At 38.0% G+C, this 18,497-nt stretch overlaps 1 protein-coding gene across 2 annotated transcripts in view; it reads left to right on the top strand.

Annotated features, from left to right (window-relative positions):
• The window catches only part of RINT1 (RAD50 interactor 1), a 32,138-nt gene that overhangs the window by 12,048 nt on the left and 1,593 nt on the right, over nucleotides 1–18,497 (top strand). For both annotated transcript variants that reach the window (XM_072759936.1, XM_072759937.1), the window contains exons 5-14: nucleotides 1,523–1,696; nucleotides 1,796–1,945; nucleotides 2,759–2,915; nucleotides 4,756–4,866; nucleotides 4,964–5,189; nucleotides 5,888–6,025; nucleotides 8,813–9,012; nucleotides 14,326–14,540; nucleotides 17,028–17,208; nucleotides 17,281–17,399. In XM_072759936.1, the coding sequence (XP_072616037.1) occupies nucleotides 1,523–1,696; nucleotides 1,796–1,945; nucleotides 2,759–2,915; nucleotides 4,756–4,866; nucleotides 4,964–5,189; nucleotides 5,888–6,025; nucleotides 8,813–9,012; nucleotides 14,326–14,540; nucleotides 17,028–17,208; nucleotides 17,281–17,399 (1,671 nt within the window). The remainder of the gene's footprint in view (nucleotides 1–1,522; nucleotides 1,697–1,795; nucleotides 1,946–2,758; nucleotides 2,916–4,755; nucleotides 4,867–4,963; nucleotides 5,190–5,887; nucleotides 6,026–8,812; nucleotides 9,013–14,325; nucleotides 14,541–17,027; nucleotides 17,209–17,280; nucleotides 17,400–18,497) is intronic.

Here is an 18,497-nt window from a genome sequence, read left to right on the forward strand (position 1 = left end):
TCAGTGTAGTAATATTCTCTACTTTTTAGACATCGTTACCTGATGAAATGGATTGCTTTCTCTTAAATTTCTATTATTTTCAATGGGAATCATCTAATAAGTGCTACACAGTATTTGTAAATGACTAACAGAGTTTTGCTACCTGTGAGTTAGGAGGGAAAGAAGTACATCTTTTTGTTTGTTTGTTTTTAAGATTTTATTTATTTATGAGAGACACAGAGAGAGGCAGAGACACAGGCAGAGGGAGAAGTAGGCTCCATGCAGGGAGCCTGATGTGGGACTCGATCCTGGGACTCGATCCCAGGACTCCAGGACCATGCCGCCGGCCGAAGGCAGGCGATAAACCACTCAGGGATCCCCAGAAGTACATCTTTCTGAAATGAATGTATGTCAGTGGTGTTGACTATCAGTGTCTGGTATTGCCTTTCAGACAAGCTAAATGAACATTTTTGCCTAGATTGGCAGATTGTTTGGTTTCATGGTAGAGTTCCCCAGCCCCTCAGCATGGTTCCATCCTGCCTTGGCGTTAAGTATACTCTTGCTCTAAAGTTGTCAGCAACCATTCATGTTGTCTGGAAGATTTGAGGAAGAAAGGTCATCCAAGAATCTTAATGTCCCATGGTAAATTTTAAAGAATTTAACCTATCAGGACTGTGAAAATCTTTGTTTTGCTTATGAGTTTTACATTTACAGAAAATGTGGTATGCTTATTAAGACTGTAGTGTTACCAGTGATTCCAGAAGTCAAGTTAAGGTTTTTAGGCCATCTCTTTCTTGTTTAGATAAATTTTTTTCAGTGAATGAATTTGAAAACTTGCTTTTTTTTACTTTACTGTTATGGCTCCTCTGAGAGAAAATACCAGAAAGGGACAATATTAATGACCTTATTAAGTAGAATAAATTGTTTAAAAGCCTCACTCTTATAGTAGCCAAGGTAATAGATTAATTAAAATAGGACTATGGTTATGGATAGTTTTTGTCAGATGTTGGAATTGTTTAAAAGAGAAATTTGGCCTGGAAATTATATTGGAAATATAATCAACTAGAGCACAGCTATTTCGCTCTTTAATAACATGCTCTTTCCTTTAGGTCTTCCATGATAAATCTCTATTTCTGGCTTCTTTTGGGCTTCCAAGATTTTCCACATCTCCTCATTTCTCTGTAACGTTCACCTGCTTTTCTTTCTTTCTTTTTTTTTTTTTTTTAAGATTTTATTTATTTATTCATGAGAGAGACAGAGAGAGAGAGAGGCGGAGACACAGGCAGAGGGAGAAGCAGGCTCCATGCAGGGAGTAACTTGAATTACTTACTGATTTGTTGGTTTTACATGGGAAGTTTGATTTCTAGGCTTTCCTAGAAAAATTTTAAGCTTTGACCACATTGATAAAAAAGCCACTTCTAGCTGGTGCTTCCTTCTTCCTTATATGTAACTTTATATACAACAAGAGGGAGAAGTAGTTTCTCTGCATTTGGAATTATTTTGAACAGATCATCTTTGAAATTTGCTTTGCCTCATTTTACAGTGATAACATTCAACAATATCTGATGACCAATAATGTCCCAGAGGCAGCCTCTACTCTTGTGTATATGGCGGAACTTGACATTAAGCTTCAGGAATCATCTTGTACTCATCTTCTTGCTTTCATGAGAGCCACTGTTAAATTCTGGCATAAGATTCTCAAGGACAAACTTACAAGGTAAGGAATTCACCCCATATTCCATGGGAATTGCTTTCAGGTGGTATTTGGTGACATCTGCATTTTAACTGAAATACATGTGTTACTTTTCTGTTACAGTGATTTCGAGGAAATTTTAGCTCAGCTTCATTGGCCATTCATCACACCTCCCCAGTCTCAAACTGTTGGCCTGAGTCGACCAGCCAGTGGCCCAGAGATATACAGTAACCTGGAGACACTGTTTTGTCAGCTTCTAAAACTACAAACCTCGTATCTTTGTTGGAGTTAAAACTTGCTAAATTATTTTTTTTCCTAGCGTGGATTCATGGCTAGAGAGTAGAACTTTTTGAAAGTGACCAAGAAACCAAATGGTTTGGACTTGATCTGTATATACGTGTGGATGGCTGGATTGTTCTCTTTCAGAGTGATTTGCATGTGGGAAGGGTGAGGGGTGAGGGTTCAGTCTGAAATACGACTGACTCAAGTTTACATCATGCATAGGTCTCTTGGGACAACAGAAAAAAAAAAGGGCAGCTGGGAGGAGAACTTAGTAACTTAGTGTTAGTTAATTAATTAATATTTATTTATTTTTTAGAGGTTTGTTTGTTTGTTTATTTATTTATTTATTTATTTATTTATTTATTTATTTATTTATTTATTTTAGACATAGAGAGGCAGAGACACAGGAGGAGGGAGAAGCAGGCTCCATGCCATGAGCCTGACGCGGGATGAATCCCAGGATTCCAGGATCGCGCCCTGGGCCAAAGGCAGGCGCTAAACCGCTGAGCCATCCAGGGATCCAGGATTAAATTAGTGTTAATTTAATAAAGTGATTACTTAAATGTGTTTCCTTCCTTACTTTTTTTTATTTTAGGAAAGATCAATTCTAATAACATTTTTTGTGCACTTTTTATTGTAATCATGTGCAGTGTAAAATTATCTGTATTACAATTAGTTTTACTTAGTATCTTATATATTTGTTGGAAAAATACATTGTGTATATATATATGTAGGTACATACGTGTGTATGTACATACACACATATATATATACTTTTCTTTCTCCTTGACTCGACTATGTCAGAGATGAATTACTTACTGAGCCAAAACAACTTCCAGAAAAATACTGTCTTCCCGCATCCCCTTCTGTCATCCTGCCCATCCAGATTATGCTGACTCCCCTTCAGAAAAGGTTCCGGTATCACTTCCGAGGGAACCGACAGACTAATGTGATAAGCAAGGTATGCTTTGTCAACTCTGGCCCTTGGTTTTTGTTAATTAGCAAGTGTTAAGTGTTCCATACTTTCTCTGGTTTAAGGTAAAATCTGATTCCATTCATGTTTCTCTTCTCTAAAGAGCTAAATTCCTATTTTGTCAATGGCCTTGATAGATCTATTTCAGGACTTCTGTTGAGGGGTTGTCAGAATCTGCTCACTCATTGGCACATCATCTGAGCAGTCTCAAGTTCCCCTGTGTGTGTGCTGTAGCATCTGTGGGGCACTTTTTACACCCGGCTCCCCATTTCACTGTGCAGATTGCTCCTTGCAGTTTATATCAGAAAGAGAAGCTAAAGTCAAAAGATAGTCAAGTTTTAGCTTCTGAATAGATTGTTGATGCTAAAATGGTTTGTGGCTATACAGGAATGATGGAAATGGCTGTAAGGAAATTATCACCAACATGTAGTTGGGGGGATTCTAGCCATGTATATTGGAGATATCGTTGAGATTTTTCTTTGACTTGAAAAACCATCAGGCATTTTTTAAAAATGAAATTTGATTGCATTTGTTGAGAACTAGAACTGTTGCCGGGGGGTGGATACTATCTTGTTTATCCTTGAGCTTTGCTACATTTAATGCAGCACAAGTGGGTGTGCGGGGATGGGGGTTGATCAATGGCGACTCACACTAGGCATTGTATGTGCCATATATATAAATAAATGAGTTTATAGGCCTTACAAAATTTTAAAGAAATCAAAGGATAGGCAGTTGTTTGCACAGAATGGAGTAGAATGGCAATGGATTTCTGTGTTTGTTTGTTTGTTTTTCCTGGTTCTTAAATTCAGCTTATTCTTTTGTACTTTATGGGTCTCCTCCTTTTTAGGATGGAGTGTTGGTGGAAAGAAGAGTAGAATCAATTAGTAAGTAGTAAGTGAGGCAAAGCAATAAACCTAAGCTATAGAGAAGCAGGGAGAATTTGAGGTAACAAAATTGTGAGTTATGTTGACTTCTTTGTAAAGTGTAGTTCCACTGTGTCATCAAACCTAAACTTTACAGCCCCTGAAATTAGAGAGTCCCTTATTCACTTTTGTATTTCCAGCATCTAGCACACAGCAGGGATTTACCACTCCGTGTTTTTGAGTACTTGTCCAACAAAACTTGGAAGGTGTGTAGGATCGGCTCTAGGGACAATTTAAAAAGCTGCCTACTTAGGTTTACTTTTCTATGATTACACCTGGTTGAAGGCATGTGTTGTTGTTTTTCCTTAATTTACCTTTTCAAAAGACAGAGCAGAAGAAAATCAAGTTTAAAAGTTATTTTGGGCAGCCCAGGTTGCTCAGCGGTTTAGCGCCACCTTCAGCCCAGGGCGTTTTCCTGGAGACCTGGGATCGAGTCCCACATCGGGCTCCCTGCATGGAGCCTGCTTCTCCTTCTGCCTGTGTCTCTGCCTCTCTCTCTCTCTCTCTGTCTCTGTGTCTCTCATGAATATATAAATAAAGTCTTAAAAAAAAAAGTTATTTGGGAATGTTATGGTCTAAACCCAATTTAAAGACCATGAGATCTTTGTAATGCTCATTATTTTACATATTTCCAAAGTGCTAGATTTTAAATATGTATGATATTGTAAATTTATGACTTTATGGACTTATACCATGTTTTGGAATTTGTTGGGAATACATTGGGAAACTTGATTATTAAGCCTTGTGTGACCTCGAAGTTCAGAGTAGAAATTGTGTTCTTATACATAGGAATTTTCAACTAATTTTTATAAGTGCTGTGTGTATACAGTTAAATAGAGCTGTTTAATTGTAACGTTCTAATTGGAATGATTTAAGAATTCAAACTGTTTTACTTCTTTCCTTAGCCTGAATGGTACTTGGCTCAGGTACTTATGTGGATCGGGAATCACACTCAGTTTCTGGATGAGAAGATTCAGCCAATATTAGACAAAGTAGGCCCTTCAGTAAATGCGAGGGTAAGAGACTTGGTCCTGAGCATTCTAGTTTTAGAGTTCTATGTATCCATGAATAACTTGTCATCTACATTACCTTATGCATATGTATTTCTTTTAGCTTGAATTTTCCCGGGGGCTTATGATGCTCGTTCTTGAGAAGTTAGCTGCTGATATACCGTGTCTGCTCTATGATGACAATCTCTTCTGTCATCTGGTGGATGAGGTGCTTTTGTTCGAAAGGGAGCTACATAGTGTTTATGGCTATCCTGGCACTTTTGCAAACTGTATGCATATTCTATCAGAGGAAACCTGTTTTCAGAGGTGGTTGACCGTGGAGAGAAAATGTAAGTGTTCATGTACCCATAGGGTACAAAGAATTGTCTTCTTTTGTGGGTATTAATTTTTGGTGTTTTTCTCCACCAGTTCTGGGTAAAAACTAGAATCATCTGAATTTTTCTGGTCAGGGTTTACCAAGTTGCTTTATTTTCTTCCCATCAAACCAGTTTTCCTTAAATTTACACCTGTACTGTGCATGTTTCCAGAGGGCAGTAGTCAAGCCAGTAGGGTATACGGTTAACTGTTTTATAGATTGTACTACAGTATTTCTGTTCTTGGTAGCGCTGTTGGATGTAGCTTGTCTAAGCAGTTTAAATATATATTTTTAAAGATTTTATTTATTTATTCATGATAGAGAGAGAGAGAGAGAGAGAGACAGGCAGAGGGAGAAGCAGGCTTCATGCCGGGAGCCCAACGCGGGACTCGATCCCGGGATTCCAGGATCACGCCCTGGGCCAAAGGCAGGCGCTAAACCGCTGAGCCACCCAGGGATCCCCTAAACAGTTTAAATATTTTGAAGATTTTGGGAAGGGATAGTGGGGAGAAGTCAAATCTTGTTCAACCCTAGAACAGAGCATGTTAAATATAGTGCAACTGTTAGGAGGTTGTGGATTTATTTTTTACAGAAAAGTCATCATTCCAAAAATTGTGCTGAAAATTAAGAATGACTGTAACTACTTGACATACTCCTTTTTTGTGCTGTCAGTTGCTCTTCAAAAAATGGACTCAATGCTTTCATCAGAGGCTGCCTGGATATCCCAATATAAGGATATCACTGATGTGGATGAGATGAAAGTTCCAGATTGTGCGGAGACTTTTATGACGCTACTACTGGTGATAACTGGTAAGTAGAAATCTTTTAGGATATAACTTTGTTTTAAAGGTATTGATTTGGGATCCCTGGGTGGCGCAGCAATTTAATGCCTGCCTTTGGCTCAGGGCGTGATCCCAGATCCTGGGATCGAATCCCACATCGGGCTCCCTGCATGGAGCCTGCTTCTCCTTCTGCCTGTGTCTCTGCCTCTCTCTGTGTGTCTCTCATGAATAAATAAATAAAATCTTTAAAAAAAAATTTAAAAAGTATTGATTCTTCATATGGCACTTTTTCAAGTAGTTCAACAAAATTAGTATCATATAGTGGTTATTATAATATCTTTAAATACAGTTTCTATTTTGGTAGACTCTAGTACAATATTCTAGCTTTCAGGTTTTTAATAATTTAAAATCTTAGACATTGCACGGGCACCTGCGTGGCTCAGTCAGTTAAGCATCTGCCTTGGACTCAGGTCATAATCCCAGAATCCTAGGACCGAGTCCTGAGTCAGGCTCTCTGCTTAGTGGGGATCCTGGTTCTCCCTCTCCCACTCCCCCTGCTTGCGTGCTTGCTCTCTCTCTCTCTCAAATAAATAAAATCTTAAAAAAAGAAAAAGATCTTAAACATTGGTATATATGAGGGGGAAATTCCTGAATGGTTACAATAAAAACAATTAAATGAGAATTTAATTTTATTACCTTAATTCTCTTGCCATTCAGTTTAAGTGTCTTCAGTAGATTGACCTGAGTTTTAAATAGTTCCCCCCCCCCTTTTTTTTTTAAGATTTTATTTATTTATTCATGAGAGACAGAGAGAGAGAGGCAGAGACACAGGCAGAGGGAGAAGCAGGCTCCATGTTGGGAGCCCGATGTGGGACTCGATCCCGGGACTCCAGGATTATGCCCTGGGCTAAAGGCAGGTGCTAAACCACTGAGCCACCCAGGGATTCCTTATTATTATTTATTAACTCAGTTTTTAAAAAACAAAAACAAAAACTTTTATAGGGAAATTTTCAAATATACACAAAAGTAATCTAATGTAATGAAACTTCAGGTATCTGTTACTAAAGTTTAAAAGTTTGAATTTAAAAAGTTTACGTGGTTTTCTCCCCAACTTTTCTTTTCTTTTCTTTCTTTTTTTTTTTTTTAAAGAAAGATTTTATTTACTTATTCATGAGAGACACAGAGAAAGAGAGAGAGGCAGAGACATAGGCAGAGGGAGAGAGGCAGGCTCCATGTAGGGAGCCTGATGTGAGACTCAATCCCAGGTCTCCAGGATCACACCCTGGGCTGAAGGCAAATGCTTAACTGCTGAGCCACCCAGGCGTTCCCCCTCCCCTGCTTTTTAAGGATTTTTATATACTTATTTGAGAGAGAAAGCATGAATGGGAGAAGCAGAGGGAGAGGAAGAGAGAGAGAATCTCAAGCAGACCCTGCACTGAGAGTGGAACCTGACTGGGGCTCAATCTCACCACCTTGAGATCACAACCTGAGCTGAAACCAAGAGTCTGACACTCAACCAACTGAGCCACCAGGCACCCCTCACCTATAAATTCTTAAGTGTATATCTCTTCTAGTCTATTGTAGTTCTTTCTTCATTTAATTAATTAATTTATTTAATACATGTTTTAAAAATTTTTATTTGAGAGAGAGAGCATGAGGGGAGGGTGGGGGGCAGAGGGCAAGGGAAGTGGGGAGGAGTAGCAGGCTCCCCTCTGAGGAGGGAGCCCAACAGGGGGCTTGATCTTAGCACCCAGGATCATGATCTGAGTCAAAGACAGATGCTTAACCAGCTGAGCCACCCAGGCATCTCCTCCTCCCGGTAAAAAATAAGTCCTCTTTTTGTTGAAGAAATGGGATGATTTTTGTACATAAAGATCTTTGACTTATCAGGGGCTACCTCCTGATAAACCTATTCAAAGTTCAAAATACTTTAGGTAAAAAAAAAAATGCATCTAATAAACCTAACTTATTGAACATCACAGTAGGTTTCACTTGCTCACGACACTTACATTAGCCAATAGTTGGGGAAAATCATCTAACATAAAAGCATTTATAATAAACTATTAACTATCTCATATAATTTATTGAATTATTTGCAAAAACCAGAATTATTGTGTGGTTCTGTGGTTCCATTCTGTGATGGCTATAAGCACATCAGTTGTTTACCCTCTCCATCCCACCACAGCTGACAGAGTTGTGGCTTGCTCCCACTTGCACCCAGGATCGTGAGACGGTTGTACCCCATATTGCTAGTCTAGGAAAAGACCCAAATCAAAAGTTTGAAGTAGTCCCTGTGAATGGGTATGTCTTTTGCACCATTGTGAACTTGAAAAATTTTAAGTTGAAGCATCATAAATCAGGGATCATCTATAAGTTCCTCATGCCTTAAAAAAATTTGAGGTGTAATTTATACACATGAAAAACAAATCTGAAGTATACAGTTCAATGAGTTTTGACAAGTTCATATACTTGTGAAACCCACACCCTTTTAAAGTTTAGAAATAGGTCCATATTTTGAATGGTGATAGATTTTTTTTTAAAGATTTTACTTACTAATTTATTTGAGAGAGAGGGGAGAGGGAGAGAGGGAGAGGCAGACCTCCCACTGAGCAAGGAGCCTGATGCAGGGCTGGATCTCAGGACCCCGGGATCATGACCTGAGCCAAAGGCAGATGCTTTACCAACTGAGCCATCCAAGTGCCCTGGTGATAGATTTTTTTTGACAAAGGCACCAAAGCATGTCAATAGGGAAAATCTATAACCATGTTGCGGACAGAACCCAAATCTTCATATGTCTTGTTAACTTTCTCCACAGACAGATATAAAAATCTTCCCACAGCTTCCAGAAAGCTACAGTTCCTGGAGTTACAGAAGGACTTAGTAGATGATTTTAGGATACGGTTAACTCAGGTGATGAAAGAAGAGACTAGAGCTTCCCTTGGCTTTCGATACTGTGCGATTCTCAATGCCGTGAACTATATCTCAACAGTACTGGCAGATTGGGCTGACAATGTTGTAAGTTAATGTACTTTTATTAATTTATTTTAATATATATTTTTTAAGTTTATTATTATTTTTTTTATTAATCTCTACACCCAGTGTGGGGCTTCAACTCATGACCTTGAGATCAAGAGTTGTATGCTCTTCTGACTGAGCCAGCCAGGTGTTCTGTTAATGTGCTTTTATATTAAATAATAGAGTATCAGTTTTAACAGTTTTACCTTTTGAAACGTTGAATTTATGGCATGCAGAAATTACACATTAGGTAGAATAACAATGAGGGCAAACTTAGGGGATATGATTAAATTACATATTTTTCTCAACTAAGTCTCAAATGGTTAAATCTCAATATTTTAATCATTGGAAAAGAAAGACAACCTTTCATGAAATAGTTGTCTATAGAATGAACCTTTTTCTTTAGACTTGGGAAATATTCATGTATGGTAATTACTATCTCAGCAAAAGCTAAGATTGAATAGTGCTTTCAAAATCAATAAAATCCGGAACTTTAAGGAAGATAAAATAAGAACATTTGAGGGGCGCTTGGCTGGCTCGTTGGTGGAACATGTGACTCTTAGTCTCAGGGTCCTGAATTCACACCCCACAGAGATTACATTAAAAAATAAAATAAAATAAAAATAATATTTGATACATTTTGAATGCCTTCAAAACAGGAGTACACAGAGGGGCACCTGGGTGGCCCAGTCAGTTAAGTGTCCAACTCTTGGTTTCCGCTCAGGTGGTGATTTCAGTGTTGTGAGATTGAGCCCTGCATCAGGCTTGGGATTCTCCCTCTGCCCCTCCTGCTTACGCTCTTGATCCCACTCTGTCTCTCCCTCTCTAAAATAAATAAATAAATCTTTAAAAAAGAAACAAAACATGAGTAAATAGAATAAAAGAGACTCCCATGTGCCCATGACCCAGGTTCTTAAACCAATTTTGTTTTATTTAAGCCTCTTCTTCATCCCACACCCTTGATTGTTTTGAATATTTTTTAAAAAGATTTATTTATTTATTCATGAGAGACCCACAGAGAGAGAGGCAGAGACGCAGGCAGAGGGAGAAGCAGGCTCCCTGCAGGGAACCCCATGTGGGACCTGATCCGGATTCCAGGATCACGCCCTGAGCTGAAGGCAGACGCTCAAATGCTGAGCCGCCCACGCATCCCTATTTTGAATATCTTAGATATGCTTCATGATAAATATTTCAAAATGTATCTCTAAAAGAATTCCTTTAAAAAAAAAACATAACCACAATACCATTGTCACATCATTCAAAAGAGTTAATTTCTTGTAGTGGGAGGTATCTTTTAAATAAATCTAAAAATCAAAATCTTGGGTCTGGTTAGCAAGTATTATAAGACCTTTTACGTCCAAGAATTTTATTTATCTTTTTTTTTTCCACACAATTCTATGTGTTGACGGATTTGGTCTGCCTAAATATATTTATTTTTTAAAGGTTTATTTTTTTGAGAGAGAGACACCATGTGTGCGGCATGTGGACACAAGAGCTGAGGGAGGGGCAGAGGGAGAGAGAGAATCCCAAGTGGACTCCTGCTGATCGTGTACATTGGGCTTGATCTCACAACCCTGAGATCATAACCTGCACTGAAATCAAGAGTTGGTTGCTTACCAGCTATGCCACCCAGGTGCCCCTGTATTTATTCATGTTTTAAAAGCATTCAAAGGGTATAAATATTATTATTTTTATTTTATTTCATTTTTTTATGTAATCTCTACGTGGGGCTCAAACTGAGCCACCCAGGCGCCCACCGAAATATAATTATTAATTAGTAATTTCTGTTTACTCTTTTTATTAATCCAAGGAAAACATTGGCAATCAAGGCATTTCATAGCCAGATTTTCCAATATATACTTCTAGCCAAAAGTGAAGAAGCTTAATTAGCCTTTATAGCCTTAGCATAGATTAATTCCTTTGGATATCTTACATTGGAATGATCTCAGAGGGTTTCCAGGAACTCCTTGGACAGGGTACCCTTGGGTTTGGACTCACTGTTCTACGATCATCTGTATGGATACAGAAATCACCTTGAGTTTTCACCAGTGTGTCCCATAAAGTGGGTTTCATGACAAGGAAGTATTAACGAAGAATTAATATGACCATAAAACCATGAAATACATATTAAATGTTTTAAAAAAACCAACTGTACTGACATACATTATAAAGTATTATATGATTGTGTCATAAAATAAAAATAGGAAAGTAAAACAACAAAAAAACCTATAATTTTGATATGACTTAAAAATACCATTTATAAACAGTGGTAGATAAAGAGGGAATTGAAAAATTCCAGTGTAAAATGATTAGAAAGATGAAATAAGGATTGGTGATGTCATAGTATACCAGAAAACATAATTTTCAAGTGTGTACAGATGAGTTACAAAGATAGACAAGGTAAGTTAAAATGTCTGTGTACACTGTCAAATTTTAATGAAATAAAAAATAAAAGAAGTGAAATATAGTCAAACAAGCATTTAAAGATATTCAACGCCTAGGTTAGAGAGAGTCTGGAAATGTGTGTGTGTATATATGTATATATATATATATGTATATATATAAAATTTTATATATAATATTTATATATATTATATATAATATTTATATTATAATACATTATTATATTTATATATATATATAAAATACAGGGTAATAAACCAAAAAATAGGAAACAAAAGTAAGTATACTAATAACAAATATAAATGATGAAAACTTGATAAACACAATCATAGTTTATTCTAATCTAAACTCTTTGGTTGGGACTTACTAATTAAAGCCTTTTTTCTGCAAAAACATTAACTGATATCCATGCGCATAGTATCATTCTACTAAGCTAGGAAAATAAGACACAATAATTATTTCATAAAATGAAAATAATGTAGAGTATAATCAATGCATTTGTTTATAAAGTCACGTAATTAGAATACATTATTCATTGTGTACTTTCATATGTTGGTTTCCTCATTTTAGTAAGTATTTTTTTCACTCAGCCCCCATACTGTTCCATTTTCTGCTAAGCTTTGTCATAAAACAAATTGTCATTCCTGATTCTCATGCCAGATGATCTAATAAAAGACTCATTCAAGGCCAGATTTTTAGCTTCAGCGAATTATTTGTGGAACATCATTAACTACTTTACTTGGTGCCATAGTCTGTTAACAACAATGAATTGGCCATCATCTCTATCCTTAGGAAATTTATAATCTGATGCTGAATTAACCGGGTCCTTCTGTCAACAGAAGTAATTTAGAATTACTTTTCAAATCATGAAGTTCTTTGTCCTTGTATGTTATTATAGTTTAACATAAAAAATTATTTAACCATCTTCACGGTCCTTCAGCTTGTGAATGCTTAAAATAAAAATCATTAAAGCCCTTGTATTTCCTAGATAGAAAAAAGAAGAGTGGACAGAGTTCACCTTCCACTCATTTAGATTCTGCACTAATGGCTGACTATTGCCAGATTGTGCCAAGCCCGACATACTCAGCCCTTCAGAGTCAGGAATTTTTGAGTTGTAGGTGATAGAACTGGATTCGTGCTGGCCTGAATGGGGGTTGGGGGCTGGGCTGGGGAGGTGAGGAATTTGTGTAACTGAAAGCATTAGGCTGCCCTAAACTCCTTCACTCCTGGCTTCATTCTCAGGCCAGCTCTGGGAAGTGTGGTCGCCGGTGGCTCCCAGCTCACATTATCCTTCCACAGTCGCAAAAGGACCAGTGCCTCTTCTCAGATGGTTTGAATACCAGCTTGGCCTCTCACATGTCCAGCCCTGAACAATCACTAGTGTGGCCACATCTGGTCCCCTGTTAATGAACGTTTAGGCTGTTTACAATCTTGCTAATTATCCATAGCATTATTTTTCTGTAGGGTAGAAAAAATACTTTTTCTGAAAATAATATGAATTCTACCTAAAATGCCATTGTAAAAAATGACATTTTAATTTTCTTAATTCTAGTAAATCTGATGCATTTATTACTACAATGATCAGTCTGTCTCTAGAAAAAATGAATACACAGAGAAGTTAGCCGTCGCACAAATGCAAATTAAAATCACAGTGAGAAGGAGCCCTTGGGTGGCTCAGTCGGCTGAGTGTCTCACTCTTGATTTCGACCTAGATTATGATCTCAGGGTTGTGAGATCCCCACATTGAGCTCCGTACTGGGTGAGGAGTCTGCTTGAGATTTTCTCTCTCCCTCTCCCATCCCTCCCCACTACTGCTTGCACTGACACTTTCTCAACCTCAAAAAAAAAAAAAAAAATCACAGTGAGATTCAACTAAATAGAAACTAAGATGTCTATAATGAAAAGATAATAATTATTAGTGCAGATGTGGAGAAATTTGAATGTTGGTATAGTTACTGTAGAAAATAGATCCTCAAATAGTTAAACATGGAATTAAAAAAAAAAAAAACATGGAATTACCATATGATCCAGCAATACTAGTCTTAGAGGTGTGCAAGAGAAATGAAGACGCACACACAAATGTTCATACAGTATTATTCATAAAAACAGAAAGTGGAAAGAATCCAATTATCTGTCAACTGACGAATGGATAAATAAAAAATATATATATAAATAAAATGTAAACACAGTAGGATATTATTATTCAGCAATGAAAAGGAATTAAGTACAGATACATGCTACATTACAGATGGACCTTGAAAACATGCTCAGTGAAAGAAGTCAGACAGTCAAGTCGACAAAGATTAGTGGTTGCCTAGGGTTTGGGGGGTGGGAGGCACAGAGAAGGGATTGGGAGATGATGGTTAAGTGTGGGGTATCTTTTTAGGGTAATAAAAACAACTAGGGGCACCTGGGTGGCTCATTGGTTAAGCATCTGTCTTCGGTTCAGGTCTTGATCCCGGGGTTCTGGGACTGAGCTCCGTGTCCGGCTCCCTGCTCAGTGGGGAACCCGCTTCTCCCTCTGCTTGCTTGTTCCCCCTGCTTGCACTCTCTCTCAGATAAATAAAATCTTTAAAAATGTTTAAAATTGACTAGTGATCAACACACAATTCTGAATATACACTTAAAGCCATTGAATTGTCCACTTTAAACAAATGAGATGTCGTGTGAATTATATTTCAAGCTGTTAGAGAAGAAGGATTTGGGGACGCCTGGGTGGCTCAGTGGTTGAGTATCTGCCTTTGGCTCAGGTGATCCTGGGGTCCTTGGATCAAGTCCGGTATCAGGCTCCCTGTGAAGAGCTTGCTTCTCCCTCTGCCTGTGTCTCTGCCTCTCTCTCTGTCTCTCATGAATAAATGAATTAAAAAAAAAAAGGTTTTAATGACTGTGTTGACATATTTTTGCTTTCAGTTCTTCCTTCAACTTCAGCAGGCAGCACTGGAGGTCTTTGCAGAGAGTAACACCCTGAGTAAGTTGCAGCTGGGACAGCTAGCGTCCATGGAAAGTTCTGTCTTTGATGACATGATTAACCTGCTGGAGCGTTTAAAACATGACATGTTGACCCGCCAGGTAGACCACGTTTTTAGAGAAGTTAAAGAAGCTGCAAAATTGTATAAAAAAGAAAGGTAAGTCCTTCTGTATTTTCTTACAACTCAACTTCCAAATCCAGTTTGCTAAAAATGGAAAGATGATAAATACCTGTTTTTCTGAAATTATTCCAAGAAATAGAAGAGGAAGGAAAGCTTCCTAATTCTTTCTACAAGGCCAGCATGACCCTGATAACCAAAACGAGATAAAGGCACCTCAGAAAAAGAGAATTACAGGCCAATATCCTTGCTGAACACAGATGCAAAAATCCAGGTGCATCTTTACCACCTCAGGCTTCTCCATCGGGGGCACCTATAAAATACTATGAAACCAAACCCAACAACACATTAAAAAAAGTCATTCGCCACAATCAAGTGGGAAGAGTAGTTCAATATTTGCAAATCAGTGTGACACATTACATTACTAAGAGAAAGGATAACTATATGATCATTTCAACAGATGCAGAAAAAATATTTGACAAAGCACAACATCCGTCATGATAAAAACCCTCAATGAAGTAGGTTTGGAGGGAACATACCTCAACATAATAAAGGCCATATATGAAAATCCCACAGCGAACATCATATTCAGTGGGGGAAAACTGAAAGCCTCTTCCCCTAAGGTCAGGAAGAACATTAAGTATGTGTTGTTGATGTGATACTGTATATAGAAAACCTGAGAGACTCCACCAACAAACTGCTAATGAATTCAGTAAAGTCACAGGATACACAATGTACAAAAATCTGTTGCATTTCTGTATACTAATAATGAAGCAGCAGAAAAAGAAATTAAGAAAATAATCCCATTTACATTTGCACCAAAAATAATAAGATACCTAAGAATAAACCTAACCGAAGAGGTGAAATACCTATATTCTTGAAAACTATAATAACACTGATGAAAGAAATTAAAGATGACACAAAGAAAAGACATTCCATACTCATGCACTGAACAAATATTCAAGTGTCTATACTATCCAAAGCAATCTATACATTTAATGCAATCCTAGCAGAATACAAGGGCATTTTTCACAGAGCTAGAACAATCAATCCTAAAATTTGTGTGGAACCACAAATGACCCTGAATAGCCAAAGCAGTGGGGGAGGGGAAGCATAGCTAGAAGCATCAAGTTTGCAGACCTCAAATTATATTTCAAAAATAGAATTACCCTATGATCCAGCAATCGCCCTACGGGGTATTTACCCAAAGAATACAAAAACAGTAATTCAAAGGAATGAATATATATATATCCATATCCATATAAAATTATGGATAGTGGAGTATTATTTAGCCATAAAAAAGAATGGAAAGAACGAAATCTTGCTATTTGCAAGACCTGGATGGAGCTAGGGAGTATAATGCTAAGTGAAATAAGTCAGAGAGGGCAGCCCAGGTGGCTCAGCAGTTTAGCGCCGCCTTCGGCCCAGGGCGTGATCCTGGGGACCGGGGATCGAGTCCCATGTCGGGCTCCCTGCGTGGAACCTGCTTCTCTCCTTCTGCCTGTGTCTCTGCCTCTCTCTCTCTCTTTGTGTATTCTCATGAATAAATAAAATCTTTAAAAAAGAAAAAGAAAAGAAAATAAGTCAGAGAAAGACAAATACCAAATGATTTCACTCATGTGGAATTTAAGGCATAAAACAAATGAACATGAAACAGACTCTGAACTCTAGAGAACAAACTGATGGTTACCAGAGGGGAAGGTGTGGGGGAATGAGTGAAATAGGTGGCAGGGATTAAGGAAGGCACATGTGATGAGCACTGCTGATTAAAAAGTTAAAAAAAAATTGAAAGATGATATATGCAGTCACATTTCTAAGGTGTCCAGATAAGCAGAGTTTGGCCCTTGGTACTACAAATTTTGAACTATTTTGGATGGAAAACTTTCTAAAATATATTAATACATTCTTAATTGGAATAAAGTGGTCATAATTTCACCGTCAGATGGATCTGTAAATACAGAGAACTGGTGTATGATGTGGGGTTGGGTGGCCTGTCAGCCATGTACCAAAGCATGGTGCTCCTGTAGTGTTCTGTGCATGCCTGGTACGCTTTATCCCACCCTTATGGTTCTGTGTGGAAGTTGGTTACCTTCACCACGCCGTGTCCTCTGTGTGCGTCTGTTCAAGCGGAGTCCCTGTCCCACAGACTATAATCAGTTTGGAAGTGTTTTCAGTCCCTGGTCTTTTGCTGAAAATCAGATTATGAAGTTAGCTGATGTCTTAAATGCTAATACGGGTTACATTTTGCCTGTTTTATAATGATTTCAGTAAGTCACATTAACATGGGATTAAAAAAAATACTATGTGTCATCGTCATCGTCACATAGGGAGTATTTAATACAGAGGTAAAGTATAAATATATTTACTTTCTGAGACAGCTTTTTGTGCTGGCTGTACCTTGTTTCTCATCCAGAGTGCACTTCCCTGAATTTGAAAGGATTTGTTAAGTCTTAAAACACACCAAGTTTTGAGAATCTTTCCTAAAACTTAATGTGCCATGGGCCTTGCTGCCTTTGTGTCTTCCAGGTGGTTGTCCTTGCCGTCCCAGGCCGAGCAGGCGGTGATGTCGCTGTCCACCTCAGCCTGCCCACTCCTGCTCACGCTGAGAGACCGCTCACTGCAGCTGGAGCAGCAGCTCTGCTTCTCCTTATTTAAAATTTTCTGGCAGATGCTTGTGGAGAAGCTGGACGTATACATCTACCAGGAAGTGAGTAAGAGCAGGCTGCAGTCTGGGCTATGACGATAAAGGCAGCTGTTACATGACTGCTCTTTGTTGCAGATCATCCTTGCTAATCATTTCAATGAAGGAGGAGCAGCTCAGTTGCAGTTCGATATGACGCGGAATCTGTTCCCCCTGTTCTCCCACTATTGCAAGAGACCGGAAAATTATTTTAAACAGTAAGCTCAATATTTAACCATGACTGCTAGTGTATCAAGTGTTTATAGAGGAGGTGGATTCCTTTTTATAACAGTTCTTGGGTTCTAGTGATGTTTGGTGGGATAAACAGAGCATCAATTAAAATTTTAGGACATGCACTGTATACCCAGATAATCCAAGACATGACCCATGACCCCCTTTCTCTATTTATCAGAACTGGATCTAAATGATGTGTTGGGCTTTTTATTTCTTGCATTTAGTTTAATGCTCCTGTTTGCCTTTATTTTTAATTTTTATTTTTTTTAAGATTTTATTTATTCATGAGAGACACAGAGAGAGAGAGAGAGAGAGGCAGAGACATAGGCAGAGGGAGAAGCAGGCTCCATGCAGGGAGCCCGACGAGGGACTGGATCCTGGGTCTTCAGGATCATGCCCCAGGCTGAAGGCAGCATTAAACCACTGAACCACCTGGGCTGCCCTTGCCTTTTTTTTTTTTTTTTTTCAGATTTATTTATTTACTCATGAGAGGGCGGGGGGCAGAGACACAGGCAGAGGGAGAAGCAGGCTCCATGCAGGGAGCCCAATGTGGGACTGGATCCCTGCTGAAGGCAGACGCTCAACCGCTGAGCCACCCAGGCATCCCATGCTATTTGCCTGTTACTGGAGAGAGAAAATGCAACAAGTGCAGTTCTTCCATACTCAATAAGTATAAGAAATTAGAAATATGCTTAGTACCTAATAGTATGCCAGGCCTGAAGAAAATTTGTTTTCTTAAATATTTATTAATTTTGGTTCAAAGCATAACTTTATGTAAGAAAAATTCTTAGTATTTTTAGAAATTGATTTAAAATTTAAATTATTGGGGGCAAATTTGAGATTATAAAACATTCTTTTAAAGTTATTATAAAACAAGATTATTTTTGCTAATTTTAGTTAAGCTATCTGAATTTTTTCTTTTTTTTTTTTTTCTTTCTTTTTTTTTTTTTTTGGTTTCTTCTCTTTCCATATTCTAATCTAGCACAAGTCTTAGCTACATTTAATAGGTTACTATGTTAGTATCAATGTTATATTTTGGGTGGTGGTAATAGATACATATTGAAAACAATGATCCTATTACA

Source organism: Vulpes vulpes, chromosome 5 (genome assembly GCF_048418805.1).
Source record: "Vulpes vulpes isolate BD-2025 chromosome 5, VulVul3, whole genome shotgun sequence".
Classification (NCBI taxonomy): Eukaryota; Metazoa; Chordata; class Mammalia; order Carnivora; family Canidae; genus Vulpes; species Vulpes vulpes.